A 26634-nucleotide genomic window follows, 5' to 3' on the forward strand; every position below is an offset into this window, starting at 1 on the left:
CGCACGGGCCCCGCCGCCGTCGCCGGGGCAGCGGGGAAGCCGCCTCGGCCCGAGCGGCCCGCCCCTCCCCTCGACCTTTCCAGTAATAAATAAATACAAAGTTAAACAGGAAAGAAACTAGAGCAATTCAGGAAGCGAAGGCTGGAGATCATCCACATCCTGGTGCATCCTGAGAGGAGGGTTTTTTTTTTTTTTTAATTTCAAGAGGAGAAGAGGAGCAGCCCTTCCCCTTCCTGCCGCCGCCCGTTCTCACGCAGCCGCACGTCCTTCCCGGGCGGCTGGGAGCGGCGCTGGGCTTCCTGCGCCCGCCACCCTCTTCAGGCGGGGTCAGCGAACATCTGCGCGCGGGCACGGGCCGCGCACAGAGCCGCCGGCTCCTGCCAGCGGCTGGAGCGAAGCAGGGCCTTAGGACACTCCCGAACTTCCAGGAACTTGGGAGTCGTTTGCGAAAATCTGGCTTCAAAAAGAAAGAAAAAAGGCAAAACACTTCAGAAAAGTTGGAGACATAAGAGATATTCTTCACTATATTTCTGCAGTGAACAGTTTATGTTTGTGAGACTTTCCTGTTTGCTTCATAGGGACACATAGGCACACATCACTACTACACAGCAAGAACAATCTGCACCTTCTCATTGAACCTGTCAGTGAGCAGCCCTCCTTCACACAATCTCAGACATGCTTTTACCTCAACTGTAATCACAGAGCTCCTTGTTGGCTGCATACAGAAGGGTGTAGTGGGTTCATTTCAGCTGTTGTTTCATGCTGCTGGCATAAAGGCTCTGTAAAACAATGAACCATACAGGCAGCTCTTTACCAGTAGTTTAAGTTAGGCACAGGAGGAAGGCAGATGTGGGTGGGAGCTGCACCATGGTGTCATTTTCTGAATGCAGGTGAGAGTCAAGCCCTTATTTCCACAGGGAGCCAGTAAATCAAACTCCACATTGGCCAGTCAGGCTTCAACATGCAGTTCAGGATGAGAGATATCCGAGTTTAAGTAAATGACAGATTTACTAGTTGAGGTAAACTCTTACTACATCAGCAACAATGGATGGGAAATATAAACACTTTGAGACACGAAAGCCCTTATTTAAAGCAGAAGCAATAAAATTCCAACCCATGAGAAATTGGAGAACAATTCTCTGAATTTCATCAAGCATTTGTGAGATGATCTGAGAAAATAAGGTTAGTACCCGTGAAGCGGAGGTAATAGTAGGGGAATAAGAGAGTTGGATCAATAACTACCTCTGGTGGATTGGAAACTATCTTTCTAAAATGTGGAAAGGATACAGGAGAAGGGAAAGATATGACAAGAAAGTCCATAATTACCTGGTGTCCATAAATGTTGTCTCATCTCCGTCCTTAAGCCTGTTTTCTGATTCAACACCATCAGGACAAGTGATGCCTGTGACCTTTCCTCTTGGCCTCATTCCTGCTCTGTCCCTCGGCCAGTGGCACAGGATCATCCCTGCCATGAGGGGGCAAGGACAACTGCACGGGCTTCCCACAGCGCTCACCCGCAGCGAGGAGACCACTGCTCAGCCAGACCGATCGGCCACGTCTGGTGCTCTCCCTCATCTGCAGGGCTTTGCAGACTGGATGCTGAAATTCTAGTGGTGGTCATCTCAGATTACAGCATTTTTTAGAGCTGTGCTGACTCGAAGTCCTTCTGCAGCAAGGGAGCTTTAGCAGCAGGGGAGAACTGTGCATCGACTGATCACAAACCCTTCTTGGAGCCATGACGTGTTTCTGAAAACTCTCACACACACACATACTCCTGTTTCATGTATGCTATTAGCAATAAACTAAAACTTGCTGCCTAGGAAGGTTTTAACCACTGCACAATTATAAAATATCTATGAAAGAAAAAAAAGTTAAAAATCAGTATCCTACAGTGTAGAAAAGTGCCTGGGCTAGCATTTCTGCTGCTGTTCTCCTGAAAAGAGTTTAAGCTGCTTATTCTAAAGAGAAACTTACTTCAATATAATAACCTCTTTTCATTTATTAAGTCATCCAAACCATTTATTCATGAAAACCTTTAGTGAATTGCTATTGTTCACCTGCTATATCTGCTAATTAGTTCTACAATATTGAAGTTATATGATTTTTTCCCTGTGAGAAAGTTGTCATGAGAAAAACATTGTCCAGACAAATGCATATACCATACTTTATTTTCTTATGAAATACTGTAAACATCCCATATCACTTTATCACAATAGACTCAAAGTAAATTATGATATAGTGAAGGTAACCAAGACAGTTATTAATTGCTGAAGATGTTTAAATATCAGCATCTTTGTACCCTTCTTTGGGTACCTGAATGACAGGGGGTTGACAATTTGATTTTCTACTCATGAATGGACTTCTGTTTGTAAACAAACTTCCTTTAAACAGCGTGCAGCTACTCAAAGGAAATAAATAAATCTACATGAGTAAGAGCTATACTAGCAATATTTTTACTTATTATTTATTTAGTTATTAGCTAGCATCATTTTAGTCATCCTCCAATGGCATAAAAAACTTTTCTGTTACATATTGATCTAAATTCTATGCAAATAGTTACACATTGCTTCCCATTTAATAGGTTATTCCTAATCATTTCTTTATCATTAAAGATGAAAAATGATCTGTACTATGGATGATTCATTTATTTCAAGCAAATGAGATTACCTCCTTTGCAAGAGCATTTATAGCTAGAAAAATCTGATTATTAAAACATCAATTTTTCCTATGTTAAAACAGAAAATACTTATCCATCTGGCCAGTGTTTATAATCACTCATTTTTAAAAGCATTGTTAATTTCGGCATGCTTCATTTTAAATGTCTAATAAGAAATGTATATTCTTCCTCTTAAACTTCTGCTTCTACACATTTTACTGTGGCTTCAGGCTTGGTTTTAGATTCTTCTACCTTTTTTCCATTATTCTTTGTTTCCTTTTCAGGTGTTTTGTCATTTGTGTTAGCCTCTTTGACAGCAGTAGTTTCAACCATTTCTTTTTGCTGATTCTTGTTTGAAAATGGAAAGGATTTCTTATACCTTTAAATAAGAAAAGAAGGACAATGTAACAGAAGGATTGACATAATTTTGTTTAACCACTGAACAAAAAATGCAAAATAGCTAGAATTAGTTTGCTCTGTACAAACATATTTCGCTACCTGTATGTGTAAATATTCATTAACTGTAGTCTGCTAGTTAAATCTGTACAAGAGAAAAAAGAAAACCTTACTTTTTGATATAGCAGATTGCTAGAACAACAGAAATAATGAAGAAGATCACTGCCAGTACAAGGAGTGCCGTGGGGATACCTAAAGAAAAAAAATAAATGAGGTAAGTATAAAGATTTTATGTAGACTTAATTCTACCTTTCTAAGGGCTGATGAAAATGCATCAAGATAGCAGCCCAATACAGGAGGTACATGCACATGCACTTACAGAAGAACACAGGTATGAATTATTACAAGAACACAGGCTGCTTTTCATTTTCATCACTATATTTCTCATTTTACTTATCCACACCTCACATTTGGAGAACAACAAATCACTTCTCTCTAAAATTTTCTTGGCTTTTTTATTTTTTACAGGTACCTGAACTTTCTATTACTCTGAGTACATGTTGCTTGATACCTTTTTCAGAATCGTACTTCCTGCAGTTCACGTTAACCATTATGAACTATTAAAATGTGAACTGTATAAAATCATATTTAGGCCTTATTTCCACTTTACAATTACTTTAAAAGTTACTTAAGTAATGTATATGGCCTTTACCTCCAAAGACAACACCATCATTCTTAAAGGCAGCACGGGAAGTGTAGTTAGGAAAATGAATTGGGGAGTATTCCTCTGGAATTTTTGCAGTAGTTCCCTCTGTTGTTAATATAGTTTCAGTTACGCATATGACACGAAATTTCATATTTTTCGGTAGTTGTTCTGAGGCAGTTGCATTAGGCACTGCTGTGATGTTCTCAGTCACATCTGAGCTAGAATTCATAGTTAAGTCCGTTGATTCACTCAAAAATGGTATGGGTGTAGTTGGATCTGGTTTACATGAATTAATGTGAACATCTGTAGAAGCAGAAATAAGTACATAAGAATTAGGCTGGACATAAATTTTTCACTTACCTAAAGCAGAGCACACCTACTTACAGATTTTTTTTCCCCTTGGAAAATTATTCTTGGATTAGTCGTGATAAGCTTATGCAGATCAGGGCATGCTTCTTTCAAACATGTGGCTAAGACCATAATATGCACATTTTAATGTTATTCACATAGCTCAAGACCTTTTTGGGTAACTGAGGGAGACCTTTATTTTACAATTGCATACCAGACAAGATTCCTTCTGAAAAGTACTTCTAATTATAACCCGTAAGAAACAAAAGGTGACCTCCTGCAGAGCAGGAGGCTAACCTGCAGATAGAAGTTTCAAAAATATTCCAGTTATATAACATGTTCTAAATAAATACGATTGCTTATATATTCAAAACATATGCATACACTGACACCTGGAACACTACATTGATTTCCTGGAAACAAAAGTAGCCATAAAACTTCCAGGTAAACCAGATACCAAAGAGATACAAACAAGTGACATAATTCTAATAGGTGCTAAAAGAAAGGCATGCTCTGGAATGCAGTTCTTTAAATGGTATGAATATTACAGTTGGACTCAATGATCTTAAAGGTCTTTTCCAACCATAATGATTCTATGACTGTTTCTATAAAAATGAGGTTGCAAGTGAAGCTTTACATGTAAATAGAAAATCTGAGCTCTGAGTGTGGCTCCTGTGAAAATTCATGTTTTCTAATGAAGTTCTATACTCTGAAAAGCTATTAATGTTTCACTAAAGTATCAAGCATATTACAACATAAATAACAGGGGAAACTACGTATGTACTGTTCTTCAGATGAATCCCTGTGGAGAGTCTGATGACGCAGTTTCATTCACAGAATAAAAAGCTAAATGACAGAGATTTACTTTTTCCACTACAGTTGAAGGGTTTTTTTGCATTACAACCACAAATAAAATTGACAGGAGAATGAGCTTCTGCCAACTATAGTTTGGCTATTAAGATAAATAAATATAGAACCATCACAATGTAACATTTACATTACTTTAAGGTTTTTTCTTTTTATTAACTATTAGGTAAACTTAATTTTCTCCATATATGAAAACAGCATTCTTTTTTCCCCAATTACAGCAAAACAAGTAATTTACCAGTCTTCCCAATATTTCTGATACAGAATGATGCATAATATATTTCATGCCTTGAAAAATGATATTGTAAAGAAGCAGAGATAACAGTACAAACAAGCAGCTCATTTTCAAGTCTGCCAACTGAGGGCTAAATTAATCTATGCATCCATAAAAAACCTACAAACCCCAAATCTATTAACTATGAAGAAAAAAATAAGCTATCCCATAGTCATGTCTTTTTAACTGGACAGATTAAATGGTAGTTCATTTCTAATGAGGCCTTCTCCATACCAGTGCCTCAGTGCTCTCTTACTAGCAGTCAGATATTATGTAATTTCTCTACTTTTTTTTTTTTTTTTTTTTTTTTTTTTTTTTTTAATTACCTATGGTGTTTCATCAAAATTATTCAACAACAACAACAAAGCTTCTCTGGCTAAGAAGTGTCCTTAACAGCTTTACACTTAAGTTTTTAATCAGCTCAGAGGTACATGGTCACCAGACATGAGGTAACAGAGCTATAGGCTGCTGGAAGAACGCAAGACCTCTGGTAAGTACTTTGATAATACAGAAGTCATTGAAAACTATACTGATCTCTTCAGCTGAGAAGATGTAATCTCCACCAAACCCCAGGCTCCTCTGATGTATCTTCCAATACCATCCATGGGGATAGAGTCAAGAACTAGGAGGGGATGGGTAGTTCTCTTCAAAAACAGGGTGATGCAAATCAAAGTCTTGCAGAGGAATTTATTTAATTTTATTAATAATAGATTGGGAATCTGATTTTATGGATGTTCACTTACACTAGCTAATATTTTAATGCATTATTTTCAAAATAGATTCACCCTCATCTCAAGAATCCCATTCTTGGTCTTAATATGAAATACATGCACACAGACACAAACTACTTAGGACTTTGAGAGCCCTGCTGTTTTTTAAATCAACTTGCTTAGATAATCAAAACATATTAAAAGTATTGAACTGACATGAAAGAATGGTAAAAGAACCAGTCTCATTTTTTTCCCAAAACTATAATAGCAGCACCAAGTTATTAATGAACATTAATCAAGCAGACCTATGGACCTTTTCTGTTTGTATTTCTTGAAAACGTTTTTTCCCCCCTCAACAACAGTAAATACAATGAGACATCTCAGATCAAGAAGTAAAGAGGCAATAAGAACTTGATATTTTTAATGCAAATTTAAAAAAAAATAAAGCTAAATATTAAACATTAAAAATGTAGTTGTCATGCTTGCATACCTGAGGAATTGAAGCAGTAAACCTTGAATGTTTTGAAGTGTTCAGCATTCCATGGTACTAGTCCAACATTACCCTTACCACATTTCTTGTTGGATGTTATCCGAGGAATGACAACAAATCCATCTTTCACCCATCCATAGCTACAATAAAAAAGCATCAATCCTTTTCATATTGTATTTGTTCAGAGTTTCACACTGTGTGAAGGAATACGTTAAATCTAATAAAATATTCATTGATGTCTCATACCTGCACGTTTCAAAGCCATATTTCAAAGCCTTTTCAACCTGGTCTTTACTTGCCAATTGCAGATTGAGTTGACCGCATGCATTACTTGCATCTGAGAAATTCACTTTCTCATCAAGATAAATTCCTATGCCAGCAATCCTGCAAGGTGAAAGCATGGAACCTGTAATTTAGATAGAAATATTCAAAGTTAGTACTATTTCAATATTAACATTTATTTCTTAGGCAGAATTGAAAATAGCATTTAATCAACTGGCACATAATTTAAAATTTTTGGCTTAGAGACAGTAGAAAAGTAAATTCTGGCAAGCAGACACTTTTTTTTTTTTTTTTTTAAAGTAAATACTTTTTCACAACACAATAGCCCAGACATTCAAAGGGTTTGACTGCAAATCCTTTATGTTTAGATTAAGATTAGATTAAGGATATTTACATACAATTGGCATTTCAGTCAGTACCTGCAGTCAACTTATTACTAAAGATGCTGTTATTTGTTATACTCATTTATGCAAAATGAGAAAAATAATTAGGCAGTCCTCTCCCCAATAAATATGACAGTTGAGCTGAAGCATTCATTCATTCAGTATACCAACCTCAACAATGTAAATTCTACCAAAGGTATTATACATAATTTTTCATAGAAGGAAACCACAAAAAATTATGCCTAAAATTGTAGTCCTTATTCCTTCTAAATTTTTCATTCTTTTTTTTCTTCCCTAGTTTGGCATCATGTTCTTTTTCTTCTCTCATTTTTTTCCTCCATCTATCTGAGTTCTTCAGAAAGCTGTGGATTCATTAGCACTTCTTGGCATAGAGTAGAATCAGTGAACACCTGAGCAGTCAGTCCCCACAGCGAAACCACAAATGCATGAGCCTGACTAGGAGACCAGCTGCATGATGAACCAGAGATGCTTTGCTGCTCAGTGAGGATGTTCACATAGGTACCAAGGATCTCAAATCTATTCCAACTAGCCCAGTATGAGAATGACTTTTACTGTCAAATGTCTTCCAGCCAGACAGCCTTCCTAACACCCTCTAGTAAGGATTTATTTTAGCCAAGGTATTTTGGCATCAGGCAGATGCTCCATCATTTACATTTCTTGATTCCCTTTTGCACACAGCTTTCTTCAGAATTGTTTTAGGTTTCCCAAATAACTTTCTCAGCTGTTAAGGCAGATCCCACTATTTTTTTTTTTTTTTTTTTAAACAAGACATTTCTCCTGTAGGATTTGTGCCCAATTCCTTTCTTCCCTTCCTCCTTTTTATACTTTTCACTTCATCAATTGTTTTCCTATCTTTCCTACTATTTATCTACTTAAAATCTAATATTGAGACTGAAAAATCCTTAATGATCAACTTGTTTTACTTAGTAATTTAGAAAAACTTGAGTATAAGACTCAAAACTGCCACAAGAAAGAAAGAAAACTGTTCGATATTTGTAAAGAAGCTTTGCTGTGCATCGACTTTCTTGTTCCTTGGGAGGAAGCTGTGGCTGCTGCCTCCTTGCTTTGCCATGAGTCCTCACTTGGATTTGCAGGAGATGTTTTCCTTTGACTGCTGATGCCAGGGAGCAAGCAAGCCAGCGCGACGCTGTCCCACAAACACAAGCTGGGAGCCAAGGGTGGCCGCGGCGCAGTCAGAACAACGTCCTCCCTGACCACGGTGCAGCCCCACACCACCTCAGCACCTCCAAGCTGGTGACAGGGACAGGTTTCACCAGCAGTCCCAGGAAAAGCATGGTAGTGAGTCAAATCCGGTACTCATCCAGAAACTTCATTTGGGAGCAGCAGGAGACAGCACTACCTACAACACATGCCGAAGGTGCATCCTGGCGCATCTTACAATGCAAATCCATGCGGAAGCCCGGTCAGTAGGCCTGGACAGTGGCAGCCTGAGCCAGGCACAGCTCAGCTTAGGCTGGCATCGCTGTCAGACCTGAACTTAAATGGAGCTCCTGGACCACTGAGCAGGGGTGCATAGGTCAGTACCCAGGTGAGGCAGGCAACCAATTAAAGAGCCTCCTAACAGCTGATAGCTGAAAGGGGTAGTCTAAGACTCAGACTCTCCATTTTCCCAAGGAGAATTTTTCAATGGCTGGGAATTCAAAGGAGACCACTGTGGTTAGGTAATCCAGTCCTGTGGAGTTTTAGTAGGACTCTAGTTAAGCATCTAATTCCCTGAGTCCGGTTTTCCTTCAGAAGCCTCTCAACAGATAAGAAAATCAAGCTTTTTTTTTTTTAATTTATTTATTAATCAATAGAAATAGCATTTACTCCTTGCAAATTACAGCGAAATATCCCAAACCAATTCAATTATCTCAGATGTGTATTAGGCATCTCCAGATACCCTAGTATCTGCTGGGAGAGTAGGCTACTTCATCACCAATTATAGCATTGAAGCTGAATGAGAAGACATCCAAGTTGCACTAAATGCATCAAAGAAAAGTTGAAGACTATCTTCAGAACTTAGCAAACACACACACAAAAAAATATGGGCATATAATAATGCTGGGGCAGAGGACAGGTTTATCTAAGGGTAGTAATATGAAATTGATACTTCTAGTTGCCTATATTCATTTTTTCAGAGTTTAAATAAAATAGGAACTTTTGCACTGCATTAATCAGAGACAGGCACTCTTGTCTTGAAGATGAACTGAAAAATTCTTGCCCATATTTCTCTCAGTGTTGCAAACCAAGACAGTGTCATGATATCACCAAATCAGAGCAGAGCAGTTTGCATTAAAGACAGTATTTTATTTCAGAAATACATGACTGGTTTCATGCATATATTGCTATCTGAAATCTATACAGAAGCACTGTGGTATACTAATATAAAATAAAATCACATTCCAGCAAATCTGAACTTAATCCTAAAAGTATTACAAAAAATTAAAAACAAGCAGTTCTATAGCATTGGGAAGCACTCAATAATCAAGTGATTTAATCACACAAACTGTTGAAGATTTTCCCTATTTAGCAGAGTACTTCCATTGACTTCTGAAAACCCTGTTGTTACAAATGCCAACAAACACATTAACACACACTCTTCAACTCCCCCTGACTATTTGCAAATATAGTTGGATTCTAAAGTACTTTTAAGTTAGATTTTAAAAAGTGAAATTTTACATACCTGTTATAAAGTAATTTTGAGCCATGAATATCATAACCCACACTGAAAACACTGCTGAGGTAGCTCCAAAATGGGTTGCCATTTTCACCAAGTTGGCTAATTGAGAAATCCAAGGACTCCTGTACTAAAAAAGTTTAAAAAAACGCAATTCTGTTAGACCACCTTGAGACTGCCTTTACAATGACTCCTTGAAAGCAATTTCGGCTGTCACTTCAGCTGTGCTACTTCATAGAAAGAAGGTCAGAGCAAGTGTGTTGACTGTCCCACTCAAACGTGAGGTCACTAACTGGAAATCCCTCAGCCCTCTCTACGTTTTCTTTCATGTAGGGAGCTCTGGAAAATTTAACTGCTGCTGACTCAGAAAACACAGCTGAGGAAGGGAGATAAGACTGTTAGACTGCTAATTGAGTAAACACTTTGAAAAAAGTTTTTCTTTTGCTATTTTTTCCTGTTTTACTGATTAACAGCTCATTAACTCATGTTATCTATTCAACTGGTAAATAGAAAGGATTCTTTATTATTGTGTCACAGCATGCTAAGCAGTTATAGAGAGACCCAAAACCAAAATTTTTCTTCTAGTGTGGTGAGAAGTATACTTCTACCTTCCTTTTCCTTAGAGTTCTGATGCAAAAATTTGCACCATAATGCAGAGGTAGTTCAATAATTAAACAGATTTGGAGATATACTACCATAGAAGGATTCCAGTAGATTGATTCAAACCACAAATCACCTCTGCAGCTATAACTTAGAAATTTTCGGGAATTCTGAGCAGAGAAATTTTGCAGGGATTTCAACCGAGCAGGAATGGACTTCAAGAGATCAGCTGTATTTATGTTATTCCTGACATGTGTTTGTTCAACCTCTTCTTGGACTTTCACTGACAAATTCTTAACATTTCATAAGATTATTATCTATTTCAGTGCTTCACTGATATTCAACATTAAAAAGTTTTGCCTAGTCTAAATTGAATTACTTTTGCTACACTGTAAACATATCACATCTTTTCCTATTGGAAACAGCAAACAGGTTATTCTTTGCAACATTTATGTAACAGAAAAACTTATTCCTCTGCTCTCACTTTTATTTCAGCACGAAACCCCAACTTATTCACTCTCTTGAGCGAAGCTGAGGATTAATAGAATCCTTCACCTGCTTATACAGTTCAATATCAGCCTTTTTTGCAACAGCATAATGCTCTTCACTTGTATGAAGGCGGCGATTCAGCAAATATTTAGATTTCCTAGATCCCAAAACTGCTTGAAGGTTCTGTAAACACTATAACACTAGCAAAATTCAGCCGGATCTGCCACTCTAAGTTGCAAGTTCAAGTTCTACCCTGTAGATGGGTAATGTTCATGCTAAAGATGGTATTAAAACAGTAGCTAACTGTTCCAAAACCATGCACAAGATCACACTTGGACTTACATTATAAAAGGTCTTTAACATGGTCATGGATCTTCATCTTGTTTAGTAGAAAGATTATACTGATTGTGTATATAATTAGCATTTGATCTAACTATTTACTGCAACATATAAGGGAAACTCCCTGCATTTCAGACCAGCATGTTTAGAAAGGCCCATGTTTTAAAGCTACTGCTGAGGACTAATAAGCAGGATTTTAAACAGGAGAGAAATAATAGACTTAGCTACTTTCTACAACCATTAGCCTGAACAACAGAACTTGAAATAAGATAAAAATAAAAGAGACTACAGGGAAAATACACAAATTGTCTTTTTCCCTAGTAAAAGTCATTTCTTATAAGGTTGTTGCTGCTGCAATGTCTTTCTCCATGACAGACAGCAACAACAGCTTGATTCTTTGTGGAAACAGTGATATTTTTACTACCTGCTGATGGCAGTTCTGCTCTGCACATGGGCCAGGCTTTCCAGACCTCTCAAGTCAACAAGAATGCAAACCAAAAAAAGATTTTGAACCTTACACTCAGCATCTTTGATTAGAGATATCCCTTGTGTGGTTTTCAGTCCTCAGCCTTTTCTGTGACAGGCAACCTCTTTCCAGGATATGCTAGTTTCCTCTCATCTTTTCCAGGGATGACCCTGCTGACAAATGTTTTCCCCTTTGCAACAGGAGCTTGCTAGCTTCTTAGACAGCAATTTTCTGAAGAACTGAAAGACTAAGAACAAGATCCTTGGTACATGCAATATGATGCTACGTTATGCAGTGTAGACAAGACAATACGCATTTGAAATATGCAGAGATATTACATCCAAAAAATAAGACTTTGAGATAGCAGAGAAGACTTTGAAACCATACTTTTATTTTAAAACTCAAGTATGTGATACTATACAGTACAATACCAGCACACTTGTGCAAAATCTTACAATGTTACAAGTATTTAAATATGATACACAAAAATAGTGCCCTTTTAAAATTCCTTTTACTGAAAATATCCGTGCTGTGCAACGAGAAACAATAAACGTGTCATGTTAAAGCAGGAAAATAAATATTGCACCTCAAGAAAACTATTTCAGTGTTAATAGCATAAATAATAAAACTATTTCTTGTTATCCAATGTGAATTTTGAACACAGATGAATTTTTTTCCCTTACAGATAAAACAAACTAATATCCAACAGATAAAATTATATTTAGAATCATGTGAGCTCAACTTGCTTTTTATTTAATCAGGAAAAAACAGTAGGTTTTTCCATTAATTAATTGAAAAATGTAAGCAAAACTAATGTGTTGTTAGTCACTGCAGTCCCTTATTTTTGCTGGACATTTTGCTCAAAATAGGTATAAAAATATCTATAAATATTTTTATAAACTATTTAATTTTCAGCTTCAGTCTCCATTAAAATCCTCAGCCTCTTTCAGTCCATTATCCATAAGAGTTAATAAATTCATGGCTAAATTATACTCACTTTAGCTATATAAGTAGTTCCATTCAAAATGGCACAACTACTTAAATTATCCTTTCTGCACTAAGTCTACAAAAAGCCAGTGTGCTGAATTGCAAAAAGAAGATGGAGAACCTGTCCAGATACTGACCTCACTATAACTTATGGCATGCTTAAACTCAAGGATTTGAAGAGTCTCATTGATATCAATAAGATTCTTCATGTGCTTAAAATAAGGTGTTGGACTCGGATCAGTGTAGATGTGATTAAGAATAAATTAATTTGAATGTAGGCATTTTTAATCAATGTCTAAAAATCGGCATGTGGAAAATGTTAGGCTTGTAAGATCTTTCTCAAGGCAGCTTAACATTTTCCACATGCCGATTTTTGACATTGAAGGATCTGAATTTTCAGAACTACTAATTTTTATTGTCTTTTTAGGTTATTAATAATATAGCTAGGGATTTGCATGTCAAAGAAGCTGGTTCAAAAAAAAAAGCAGGGGTTCAAAGAGTCACTGAGAATTATTTTTTAAACAGTTAAGTATGTGGTATGTAGTTCTAGTAGTAGTTCCTAGTAGTTCTTCTTTCTAACTGAACCAGATAAGAGGTAATCTGCAATAAGCCTGTTCTGTCTTATTCTTTACCAATGACAATTTTAGCCAAATTACTAAAAGACACTTTCTCATGATCCTTTTTGAACTTCCTCAAACACTTTTTGTTCCTCAAAAAATATTTCAGTAAAGAAGAAAATCCCCAAGTGCTTGTAGAATTTTCCTTTTTTTCTTTCTTTCCTCTTTTTCTTCAACAGTGGCAATAGACTCCAATTTTTTCCTTTCTCCATATAATATCCAAATATCTTAAGAAACATGTGACTACGGACACAACAAACAATTCACCAGCAGGATATTTGTTTCTAGTGAGATGTGAATTAAATTTCTGACTAAGAAAACTGTTTTCTTTGCTAGTTAGCTTGAAGTTCAATGTTTACATCAAAAGACAAGTGACTATTAACTGTACCTGGACACTAACTACAGTACTTCATAACATCATTATCCTTCAATTGGTAAGTACCAAAAGAATGCAAGACCCAAGAGTACAAACAGGTGTCAAATTGATTTTCATATTGTGGCTAGATTCAAACATATAGCAAACAAAAACCAGAATTCATCTTCAATCAGAAATGAGATTCTTCAGATACATATGACATACCTTTCGTGATGTGCATTTTGGTCTCAGGTCTAGACATGAATTTTCAGATAATGTCTTTACTGCTTTGCAAATAGCTTTACTGCTTTGCAATTACTTCTAAAGATTTCGACTTTTCACATTCTTTCTTAATTCCCTCAAAACTTTCAATTCCCAGACAGAACAATCAAAAAAATCTGGCCAAGAGATTAATGTAGCATGACCTGCTAGTTTAATTTTGAGGGTGTATCCCGATATCAACAAACTCTGCACCAGACTCTGAAAATGAATACTAAGAACAAGCAGTGACCTCATTAAAGTCCTCACTGCTTTCCTATTCTCATTCAGGAAGTAACCTGCAGGTTTTTACTGTACACAGTACCGTGGCCTGCAGTAGATCTCAAAATAAACCTATACACTGTATCAGCACAGGCCAGAGTCTGTCCAGAGTGGTCGCCTGTCAAACTTCCACATTCAAGAATGCAAATCTCATCTTCCAGACAGTAATCACTTTTTGTTGCAATCATTAGTGACTGTGAACTTCATGCACTGTATTGCTACTCAAAATGGTAAAATTTATTACAAAGCATATGGCTTTGGTGTATCAAATTACCAGATGAACTGGACAATATAATTTGTGCCACCTAGATCTCATTTTAGATTGTGGAGTATCCCATCCCAATAAAGAGATGGTCCTACTCTTAAAGTATATAGTAAAATGCATATATATTTGTATAGCACTCCATTTAAATAATTGCAGAGATAATTTCTCTTATGAAATTATGTCATCAATGCATTTGGTCTCAATTTTACCTTCTACGAAAGGCCTATTTCTACTCAATAATTGTGAATAAAAAAATTAGACTATTAAAACCCAAATGACTTAGCTGTCAGTAATACTTCAACATCAATAAATTCTGGAATTACTAAAGTAAAGTAACTCTGCAAAGGTAGGTTTTGATTTTCTTCAAAATCTTAAGACAGACGTCAAGGTCCTGGTAAAGATTCATTTTAAATATCTTGGTGGCTGCTAATTACTGACATGACCTTATCATGATTCAATACTACTTTATTCCTATCATTCACTTACAATTAGCAGGACAGACGGAAGTAGTCAGATAGTCTTTTGGCAAGCTGTGCTCACAATGCATCTCCAAACCTGATTGTGCAGAGTAACTCATGTGTCTTAACAGATCACATTTAACAGCCAGAAAGATGACTAAGTACTACCTTTAACAACTGTGTTCTAACATGTGTGCTTGCTCAGGTGCCATGTGTGTTTGTTCCTTTATTTTTCAGTGCGTTGCTCATGCCGAAATCCTGAGTTCCACCAGGAATACTGCTGGGCAGCAGAACAGCTGGCCTTTCCTTCAGGTCCCTCTGATTTTTCATCACAGGAGTTGTATGAATGATAGATCCATAACACCACAGAAAAAATGATTATCACAGGCACTACAAGCCATATCACATTCCAGTTTTTACACAGTTTGGGATACAGTATATGTAAATAATTAATGATGACTTCAAGTCTGCTGTAAAATAAAAAAACACAAATTGATTTTAAGCTTCTAAATTGGAGGAATTGCATAGTTCTACATTGCATTTTCTTTCAAACAGAAACACTTTATCAGAGAAGAACCACATTGCTAGCGTATTTCAAAAACAGCTGCAAACTCAAACACTGGTGGCATTTGCAAAATACATAAGAGCAAAAGACAAATATGAAGCCATAAACTTGACTTCTGTTTCCCCTGTCTGACAACAGGATAACTTTGCAATTTGATAATCTTTCAAATACTACTTAGTTCATAACTTGCTTAAAGTATTAGAAATAAAACATTTCCTAGTACGGAGTTTCACAACTGACAGTGGGGTGGTGGGGTGGCCATCCTTCTGATCAAAGGATGAATATCAAATTAACAGATGTTTAAAATCACAATAAGCCTGGAATTTCTCCTTTAGGATCAGGTAGGGATCCCTACCTTAGCTTGGAATTGGACACATTACTTTCTTTAGCTAGTCTTCAATTCCTCTGCAACACACAAGTCTCTGCTTTTAAAATGCAGTAAATTTGTTACTATATTTTCTTGAAAGCTACTTTTTATGAAGGTATTCAAATCATAGATTTGAAGAAAATGTCAATATAAGAGCATGAAAGACTTGGTTTGGTCCCTCAAACAGGGAAAAAGATCAGTATGTAGACATATTACACCATGGGCTCACCTGCTTTTCAGTTTTTTTATCTCATCTTCATTTTCACTTTCTTCATGCTCATTATGACTTTCTTTTGGTGTCTCTTCATCATCTTCTTTCAGTTCTTGAAGTTCTTTGGTTTTCTTCAAGCCTTCCTGATAGCTTTAACAGGTAAAGCATTTTTCTTAGTCTAGAACATTGTACATCATGCACCATATTTATTACATGCAGTAAAATACAAATAGCAGAGATGCTGCAACACTCAAAATGAGCAAGAGGCCATGAATATGCTCTGCACAGAAACCACTTGCAAAAGATTACATTAGCTCTGTTACCAAATCTATCTTCTTGCAAAAGAGGCTATAGTTCTCAACAGAACACAACTTTTGAGTATTGTATAGCAGAATGACCTCTTGCTTGTTTTGTATTGATTTTTTATTTCTGAAGTATAAATGCAGATCAATGTTTAAGATAGATGACTTGTTGGTTTCTGCAGTATGAAATCTAAATTTTTATTCCGTTCATCTCATAGAAAAGAGCTCTTCACAAGTTCCTTGCGTGGCATTTGGAAAAGGACAAATCGCAAAACTTAGTTATTTCAAACTTTGCTGTGCAAACCACATTGCTGTCACAGGTCATGATTTTACTGCGAAAGTTAATGTCTACTCTTTATTCACCCCCATATTCACTTTTCAGAAAAATACATTTTAATTAGTTGCTTCAGCTCATCTTTCCATGAAGCTGATTATTATTAACATAACTTCCACCCAAGTCAGCCTCTAGCATGACTTTTATCTAACAGTTTAACTACTACTACAGATGAAAGTGAATCACTACAAATACAATGAACAATGTTGGCTGAAGAAAGATTCCACATTGGTCCAATGAAGGCTATGTTCTTGGGGCTGGGATTGATTATATTACTCATTTCATGTTTAAAAATATATTGTTAAAAGCACAGCTCTTAAAAACACACACTTACAAATTTACAGTATTTATGATATTCTCACCCTTTGTTATATGCTTCTTCCTCTATCTTTGCTTTAGTTTCAGGACTGATCTCTTCCAATCCGCTCTGTGTTAACACAGAGGTGGAGTTTTCACAGTCCACCTCTCCATTAGACTTTCCACTGCAAAGATGAAAGATAAAGTGAAATCACCATCGAGTATTCCAGAAATTTGTAGATACACATGCTCTCCAGCAGAACAATTCTGTTTTGCTTGTTCATATAACTATTTTGTTTCAAAAGCAGTACTACATAAACCCTTGGAATAACTCCTGAAGCTTTAATGGAAACTGGATTATGACAACACAAATAAACCTGACAGAACATGGACACTAATGGCATATACACACTAATGGCACCAAGTAATACAAGATAAAAGGAGCAAAGATTACATAGAAAAATGCAGGTAACATAAGTCAATATTATGTCACTGTCTTCAATACCTCATGCCTTAGCATAATTTCCTCAGAGTGACATTTTTGTCTCATATTAGGATTTAATGGGTATTGAAAAGATCTAGAGGAAACTCACTTCTCTAGAAGTGCTGGCAGAACAGGAGTAGATGTTGGGTTGCTCCTTCCATTATTGGGAGATTCTGACTGTAAATTGAAAGATGGCAACAAAAGTTACACTCATGAAATAATTTCAAATGAGTTTTCAGTAAAACGGCATTCGGTGTGCTGTTCTAGGTTCCCCCACCCCCACCCCATGCTCAAAATAACTAACATTGCAGTGCCTGTCTACCGTAATAAGGTGATCGTTTTGTGGCAATAAATGTTGAAAGTCTAGGTCCTTACACAATAGGAGTTACCTTTGACCACTCCTCTTCCCTAGATAAACAATATCAATGAAAGGGGTTATGTTTTTTCCACAAACAATAGCTTAGTCTCATGCAAAAAGGATTTTGGACAAAAGGTGACATGTTAAATTATGGGCTTTACTTACCAGGGATGGCATTGAAGGTATAGGTGAAGCTGCTGGCGTCTGACCAGGAATGTTTAACGAGTTAAATTTAGGAACAACAGCAACACTGACTCTTCTCCGAGGCATGTTCTGTAATAAACAATATATATTTTTTTCCATCATAAAACAAGGTAGGCAGAAGAACAATTCTACAGGTTAACAGTAGAACAGTTAATGTTAGCATGAATTTCTTGGGAGAAAAGAGTTGAGAGCAAAATTAATATAAAGGACAGTTAGTGTTGTGATCTTCTCCCCAGACTTCCTTCCTATAGTACTACCTGGAATGGCATGTGCTTAGTGAGAAATGGCTGCTTGTACAGGGACAAAGCTCTTTATCCTTCACACAGAAAGCCCAGTTGTACAAGTCACACAATAGATATGTTCTGAACTGATACAAACTATTATCTTGTTAAGTCAGATGTACAATCGTCCTGGGAAACATGCCAAGGTCACAATGTCAGGAAATAATGAAGCTGCACATGAAACTCTTCTCTTGCTATGTACCCATTATGATATATTCATTATATAACAACATATTACTTAGAGAAACAAAAACATCCGTTCCCTCCCCCGAAGAACAGAGCCTTCTCCCCCACACTCTTGAGTTTACAAATATCTATATAGCTTCATGCCACATTGCTTACCTTTCCCAAAGACAATGAATATCCTTTATAAGTACCTACTAGTTATATAATCATATAGTAATCATAATTACCATATAGTTATAGTTATCCCCCCTAATCATATAGTAAAGCTTAGATCTAAGAGATCCACCCCCCCAATCATATAGTAAAGCTTAGATCTAAGAGTTCAGCTTCAATACTCACAGAAGAACCAGAGCAAAGCATAGGGCCTGAACCATTTCATGTAGCACAGGTATGTGGCTTGGGATAGAATTATTCTTAAATGCAGAAGCTCCACAATTATTTACAACTTCATAGCAAGAATTGTCATTATTTTCTATTATCATTCTTAATCGAGTATCCAAGACTTGCACTAAGTTACAAGAATAATTGAGAACTTGCCAGGACTATTTTTTGAACATTAACTATAAAATTGAATGTGGAAAGACAAAGAAATTTCACTATAGAAAACATTCTCTTAGGTTGGTTTGCCATTTTACCTTGCCAACAGTAAGGGACATGGATCTAGATGACCGAGGTACTCCATCTTCTGCATTAAAAAACAGCAGATAAATAACAATCTTAGACTATAGGAGTATCTACAAATCGTATGAGTAGTATTTATAAACACATATCCTTGCTTATATTTCAAATTCAAGTACACTGTATTTATATTCCATGTACAGTGACAGATTATTTTTCTGTTATACAGTTCAGGCCTCAATTACATCTGTAGAAAATTGTAGTACCTGCACAAAGCAAAACCATTATCATCTTTACTGAGATCACAGACTAGACTATACAGAAAAAACTGTAAGCCAGTTTTTCCAAATGAAAAAATATTGAAACTTCAGTTTCTATCAACCTAGTAAAGGTTGTAAATAAAATTTTTCAATAATAAAGCTTTGCCAGCATCTGTCATTTCAGAGGTAGATGTACAAAAAAAGTCATAGGCTGTGCATATATACAAGAATCCAAACAAACATTTTTGGATCCTATCTGATCTGATAAGTGATTCTAAACTGATTTTAAACTACTGTACTACAGCATTAAGTACCATTTGAAAATACAAAGCATCTTAGCTGTTACAATCATACATTTTTGAAATTTACTTCTGCAGAACAGATTCATGTTACTTTTTATGATAAATAGCACTAGACACTTCTCTATCTAGATAGAAAACTGCCCTTTTTCTTTTTTTTAATTATTTATTTTACCAGCAGCACCATAGCTTCTGCTAGAATTCTGATTGGCAAGTTTCTTAAACTCCATTAGCTCAGCATGATCCTTTTCATATGTTCTTTTCAGATTTTCCACATATTGCATCATCACTTCTGTTGCCTTTGACATACGCTTCTCCTAAGCAAAAACAAGAGAGAACACTCAGACAACTTCTACACTTCTCAAACAGGTAAGATGCTTCTTGGTCTATATTCCCTTCAGGGTATAAGCCTACAATAATCGCTCATAAAGAGATACCAGTACCTCCAAAATAAAAACTCTAAGCTATTTAGAACACAAATGTATATCCAGAGAACATCATTGTTTATCTTGTATGTTGCCTGTGTTCTTGTTAAGCAGCAGCTCTACATTTGTTTTTGAACTGTCAAAAGCTTTAGTCACTGACATCAGCCTACTTGCTTTAGTAGGTAGAAGCAACAGTTTTGAATTGGGGATGGTATTGCTGTGTTCTTGTTTATAATTTCTCTGCTCTTGTATGCTTTTCAGGTGTCTGACATAAGCTATTGCCAAAGGCAAGTTACTGATTTAGATGAGATTTTGACTCAAAAGCCATTCTTGCTTTTTGTTCCACTGATTTTAAAATACTTCTTATGATGAACATAGCTTTGAACAACATAACTGCTCCTATTGTACAGATGTTGAATAATTTCATGGATCAACTTCTCCTGTTTGAATTGTATTTCCCCACTGAAACTATGTCTTACCTGATACTATGATTAAATATCATAGATTTGTAAAAATGACAAAAAATTCAAAGGGCTAAGCATGGTCCATGCAGATATGGGTGAAAGTGTGTGCAGCCAGGATGCAAGTTACACACTGGGATATTCTTACCTGGCGGACGGCTCCAACCATTTCAGCACGGCTAGAGAGTCTAGCAGCCAAGCGACGCAGCACTGCAATATCCTCCAGCAGCTTCTGGTAAGCTTCTCGGTGTTCACAGTGATGCCATAAGGCAGCTGAAGACTGAAGTTAAAATATATATGTCAGAGTGACATCATGCTGCCTTAAATTCAAATGAGCTGGCCTCAGTTTTGCTTAGACATGTCTAATCAAAACTGCAGGTGGAGAAATCAGCCCCAGGAATAATCATGCTAGTGCTGATGCTGTTTCAGGATGGTGCTTTGTGACATGCTGCAGGCACACCTTTAAAGGAGCTATCAGGGTGTGCACATTTATAATATTCTTGCTAAAAAGAGTATCAGAGCAAGGTACAGCTACAATGAGAGTTATAATATGGTAAGAAGGAAAATATTCAGGGCCATAACCTGGCCTTCAGATTAAAAAATAATCGTTATTGTTGACTTTACTTCCTTCTACTACCTTCCTTAAGAATTTTTTCAAGCTACAGATCTCTTGATATAAGATTAAAATCATTTCAATATCTTGCCTAATTGGACACCCCAAATTTACTGCTAAATGTTGGTCCTATCACTATAGATTAGGCCTTAAACAGCAGCTGTATGTACGTAATTTTGCCACAGTCTTATTTCAAGAACTGAACAGAAAATTCACACTATTTCTCTCTCATTGTGTTAGCAGTACAGCAATTTCCTTATGTTGCCTTTTTTTTTGGTCCATTGTGGAAGAAAACACTTTTGTACTCTTCAGTAGAGTAGCATGGGCTTTTCTGTAATGAGCTAGAGCAGCGGGAAATGGAGTTTGGGTTTGAACTTACAATTGGTACAAGCAAGCTCAGTCACATATTAAAAATGTGTGTATGCACATGCATGTACACATTTGCTATACTTTAGAAAGATTACTCTTGCTTTCTTACCGTAATGGCTGTCTTAAAGTTTTCCAGTTCCTTCTCAGCATTCTCTTCAGTAAGATTCCTCTCTCTCTCTGCTTGGTTAATTCTAGCTTCCAATGTATAACTATCATTTCTAAAAGCCAAGGAAAGTTGCACAAACACATTCTGTATGGATTAAGAAAATAAATAAATGGCATATTAAAGTAGCATGACTGAAATGCAAAGATTTCAAATAGTGGCTCACATACACAGTATAGTTCATTAATGTTGGTGCTTAAAGAAATATTGGAACAATAATTGGAATAATTTTCCTTATTTCCTCTACAATACGAATAAATGCGTAGCTGTCTTTTCCTGAATGCTTTTCTGGAAGATCAGTGGAGCAGCGTATCCACAATGAGGGAAGTATCATAACCACAATGGATGTTTTCTAGCTGGACTTCCTCCAAGGGTCCCCAAGGTTTTTAAACAGATAGTCCATGCAGAGGAAGTGCAGGGATGAGCTCACCACTAGCATTGTTTTACCTTAGAGATAAACACTTACCACTGAAGCCAGCAAAAGATTAAGTGTTAACATTTTTATTCTCTTGAATGTTGCTTTTAAAAAGTGTTTCTTTACCAGGTGTATTATTTCTTAGGATTAATAATTTACAAAGTACAAGGCACCCATAGTTCCATGTGATTGGAGCTATGTAAATAAAGATCTTTTTCTTCACTTTCCCAAAACTTCCATTGGCTAAAAGCAAAAATGTAAATCAACTCAGAACATAGTGTTATTTAGTTTCAAATTTAATAATTTAAATATATAATACTTTGCAAAGTGAATTTATATTTTATTAAGATTACAAAAACATGCAATTTGCTTTTTCCTAACTCTTCAGTTTTTTTTCCTCAAATTTATGTTGTACAGGGCAATGGCCCTTTTTCATTAAATTACACTTGTTAATTTGATAGATCTCTTTTCATGAGGAATATTTTTTGGTAAAAAGAATCCCATTATCTACTTCCAATAACCACTTTAAACTTCAAGTATGCACTGAGGCATATAGAATTAAAAGTGCAGTTAAGTCATGAGCATAACCTAGGTTACGCTTAATCCCCTTTAGCAACAAATTCAGATTTGAAAATAGTCACAGATTGCAAGTGAAAGGAAAATTAACCACTGAAGTAATTTGTTGAGGAACAAAGTTTAATCCTCATCACTAAAAGATGTGAAATCAATCCATTTATAATCAATCATGAGTTAGAGACTGCGTTATTCAGATTAGAGCAAAACATATAGCAATAGTCCCTTTCTGGTCTAAAATTAAGACCATACTTACCTCAACTTCTTTTTCAGTAAGTGGAGGGGAGCTAGAAATAAAAGCAAAATAATTGATATTTTTAATAATAACATTCAGCCCTAAAAAACACAGATTTAAATAACTTAATTTAAAAGAAAAACTTAAAAAATCATCCTCTTAAATATTTTGTTTTATTGCAAAAACAGTATTTAACTAATTAAACTCAACCTGTTAAATCTAAACTACTTAGGAGCATAGTATCACTAGTATATTGACTAAAACATTATAGTTTTTGGAAGTCTGCAAGATAGATCTACATTATTGGAAAAACTGAGCAAAAGAGCAAGTCAGACATCTTCTTGATATTGCTAGTGATTTATTATCTTTACCTGTTTTCCTTCTGCTAACAGTTGAAACCTCAAATGTACAATAAGGATAAAAGTTAAATATGCACTTGTTCAATAGACTAAGCAATCTTATTTATCAAATAATTTTATCTGATGATATCACAAGATATATTTTATGATTTTCAAAGCCAGTTCATTATTTGCCTATTTTGTACTTGCTTAGTAAATTCTTCTGTATTTGATTACAATGAGTAATAGTCTCTAAGATTCCTCACCTTATGCATTCAATGAAAGTTTGTATGTAACAAGTCTCCCATAAAAAGTGTTCGTTATTTCATTCACTTGCACAGAGAGCATCTGTTTGACACCAAAAAAACCTCTTTGTTTCAAATTATCATAGTCCATTGATCTTTATCAGGCAAAAATGCACAGATGAAACTAGAAATAGATTTGGTCAAACACATTTCCCTTAAAGACACTCCTCACTTCCCATTTTCCCTTAAAGAAGTTTCTACGATAATAAGAACCTTAGCTGCATCCTATTGGTACCTGACATGAAAGCAAGGAGAGATACTTTACACAGATATACTAATTAGTAAATGTAGTGCAAAAGAAAGTTTGTTCAATAACTAACGATGTTAAGGTGCAAAGTATGAAAGGCAAGTAGCGATGAATGCTTCACTTCAGCTTTCTTCCTGTATTTCTTGGGTCAAAGCAAAACACTAATTGTAGACTTGTGTGTTGTTTTAAACATAAATCTCTCCCAGAAGGAAAACTTAACTTAAATTCTATCATAAAAAAATGCCATTTAGATAACAGTAAGGTCAGAGGGAATACTTGTATTTCTAAAGGTTTGGACAAATGTCTAGTAGGTATATGGTCTATTCTGACTCCACCTCAGAAGAGTATAGGATAGAGATCTCCTTTGCTTTAGTTACACTGCATGGTGCATCTCTAGCTATGGGTTCAAATTATGGTCATAGATATTGCACGGCAGCCCATCTGTAATAGAGACACTCTACTCAGATTGCAAAAGTGGAAACCAAGAAACTGCTGAACCACAGCAAAGTATAAGCAACCTCTACTAATAGCTGACTGCCCACACTTACCAGAGATTCTCCAAGTAGATTTTTTTAAAGCAACAAATTTCACTGAAAAATCATCATGGGGAAACTCACAGAAAAAAAAACTGTAGAATCCTCACACTTCCAAATGTTATTATTGGAAGGCATTATCTGGTCTGATTATTTTTGGAAATGGGGAACAAATACTAACATTTTCAGTAATGAATTTATATCTGTGACAGCAATCCTGAAAACTAGACGTCAGACCAATAGAAAAATCTGTAAAAATACGTACTTGGAGGATGCAAGTTAGGGCTAAAACTTGCCCCCCCCCCCCCCCCTAATTTTTAGAACTCATTTTTTTCTTAAAGTGTCCAGTTAGTGGAAGACGGTGCATTCCTCTCACTTTTCAGAAAATCTGCACAGTGCATTTTAAGATGCAGATTCTCTGTTCATAAGGTTCTGACAAGAAGGGAATTGCAGCTTGGGAGCTCACTGGAGACCATTAGTGTGCTCTCAGCAGATCCTCTCTTTTTGCCTCTGATGACGTTTTTACCTTCCGGGAAGAGATTTGTGCACCCGCAGTTTTCGCAGCAACAGATCAGGAATGCTGGGCATGACATCCGAGCTGCTCTTTGTCTCTTCCTCCTCTGTGGGGGAGGGGAGAGGTGAAGGGCCTAAACATATTTTCAGAGAAAAAATATTCTTATCATTTGAAAAGCTATGCATTAACAATAAAGCACGTACCTCACAACTAAGTGGGACCTACCAACCTAACTGTGGCCTGTTTGAACTCAATGGCCATTTCACCCCTGATTTCCTGGAAGCAAAAATGAAACACAATGAATGGTTCCCTATCCCCTAGTATGAAGTGTTACTTATTTTATTGTACGTAGTGAAATTTTGCTCATCTCTTCTTTACTGCCTTTATTATCTTTGAGCAATGACAACACAAACACCATTAAAAATTGTCCTTCTTTATGCAGAAAGAACATAATACGTTTATATGTATTACATAAAAAGCCTGCCTAACGATGCAACATCTCCAATGGATTTCACCAGTGTAAACTTCTGTATTTGCAATGCAGGACTTACTAGGATGATCACAATAATTTGACATTGAGAATAAAACATGATGAAGCCTGTATATTTGATTCATAGTAATAGTAATTTGTAGTAGTAACTATGATAGTAATAATGAAGCAGTTGTCTCTTTCCTTTCCTATTGTTTAAGCAAATTGTTTTAGTTAAAAAGCACCAAGTGGCTATCATGACAATTTGAGGAAGTCTCCCTATCCATTAAACAGAAGATTTGATAGCTCACTTGCTTTCCCCATTGAGGACAGAGCTGACCTTTAGCTCTCTGATTAACACTTAAAACAGCAATTGCCTTAAAAAGGTTTGTGACACTCATGTGACATTGGCTAAAAGTTGGATAACACCATACTTACAACTTACAAGTTTAAAATCTGCTAAAATCTGCCAAAATTATACAGCAAACTGGTGAAATGACAATGGCTTTACACTCTGACGCAGTCCTCTGACAAAATTCTTGGAAATGATATATTAGTAAAGTACCAAGAACAATGCTACCGTATCTAAGAAACCAAAGATAAAATCACTAAATAGAGGAAGAGGACAAGGAGTGTCTTTTAATCTTGTTTTATACAGACTAAAGACAAAATTCTTTTCAGAGATAATATGAGCTGCAATATCTGTGCCATCTCCTCATGTAACTGAAACTTTAAGCTCTTATGAAACAGTCACATAGTACAGTCACAATACAATGCATTGCACCTCTCACGCAGTATCCTTCCATGCTATTCCCTGTTAGAGCACTAAACAGGGCAAGAGGGATGCTCTGGGCTGGTATATGAGATGATGGACCAGTCACCTTTTCAAGATCAGGTGAATGTAGTCAAACTAATAGTAAAATCGAAATATAGCACCAGTTGGAGGTAGACTTCTCATGTGTAAAGAACTTACTTCACTGAAGATCTATAATGGCAGCAGCCAACCAGGAAACTCCAAAGCTCTGACTCTGGAATAAGGTTAGGACAAAGGAGTAGAAAGGGGTTTGAATCTCTGCCTATCCAACTTTCAACTGCTTTAGATTCCAGAAGATTTGACAAGTTTGGGGGACAAGCCACGTAACTGATTCTACCCCTGGTTCAGACTCAATATGGAAAGATGCACTCCTTTCAGGAAACCTCTGCAGAAGGGACACCCACAACTGTCTCATTACAACTAGTACTACAATTGCACAAGAACAAGATTGTCTTTTTTTTTCCA

At 36.2% G+C, this 26634-nt stretch overlaps 2 protein-coding genes across 7 annotated transcripts in view; both read right to left on the reverse strand.

The window, feature by feature from the left end:
• Positions 1–2832: 2832 nt before the first annotated feature.
• LYVE1 (lymphatic vessel endothelial hyaluronan receptor 1) lies at positions 2833–9994 on the reverse strand. The gene is made up of 6 exons (XM_026034719.1): positions 9820–9994; positions 6694–6853; positions 6448–6587; positions 3765–4061; positions 3226–3304; positions 2833–3035 (listed from the first exon to the last, which is right to left on the reverse strand). Exons 1-6 carry the CDS (start codon positions 9899–9901, stop codon positions 2849–2851), a joined length of 945 nt encoding a protein of 314 aa, XP_025890504.1. The 5' UTR covers positions 9902–9994; the 3' UTR covers positions 2833–2848.
• A 4792-nt stretch (positions 9995–14786) lies between these two features.
• MRVI1 (murine retrovirus integration site 1 homolog) overlaps positions 14787–26634 on the reverse strand; it is a 42600-nt gene continuing 30752 nt past the window's right edge. For 4 of the 6 annotated variants that reach the window (XM_026034714.1, XM_026034715.1, XM_026034718.1 and 1 more), the window contains 11 exons: positions 24899–25019; positions 22971–23001; positions 21673–21813; positions 20730–20861; positions 19871–20012; positions 19154–19203; positions 18013–18120; positions 17599–17666; positions 17071–17190; positions 16091–16222; positions 14787–15399 (listed from right to left, as the gene is read on the reverse strand). In XM_026034714.1, coding sequence (XP_025890499.1) covers positions 15156–15399; positions 16091–16222; positions 17071–17190; positions 17599–17666; positions 18013–18120; positions 19154–19203; positions 19871–20012; positions 20730–20861; positions 21673–21813; positions 22971–23001; positions 24899–25019 — 1289 coding nt within the window. In that variant the 3' untranslated portion in view covers positions 14787–15155. The remainder of the gene's footprint in view (positions 15400–16090; positions 16223–17070; positions 17191–17598; positions 17667–18012; positions 18121–19153; positions 19204–19870; positions 20013–20729; positions 20862–21672; positions 21814–22970; positions 23002–24898; positions 25020–26634) is intronic. The other 2 variants (XM_026034717.1, XM_026034716.1) reach the window with 2 other exon arrangements.

The sequence above is a fragment of the Nothoprocta perdicaria genome, unplaced genomic scaffold (genome assembly GCF_003342845.1).
Source record: "Nothoprocta perdicaria isolate Ctin4 unplaced genomic scaffold, notPer1 scaffold_15, whole genome shotgun sequence".
NCBI lineage: Eukaryota > Metazoa > Chordata > Aves > Tinamiformes > Tinamidae > Nothoprocta > Nothoprocta perdicaria.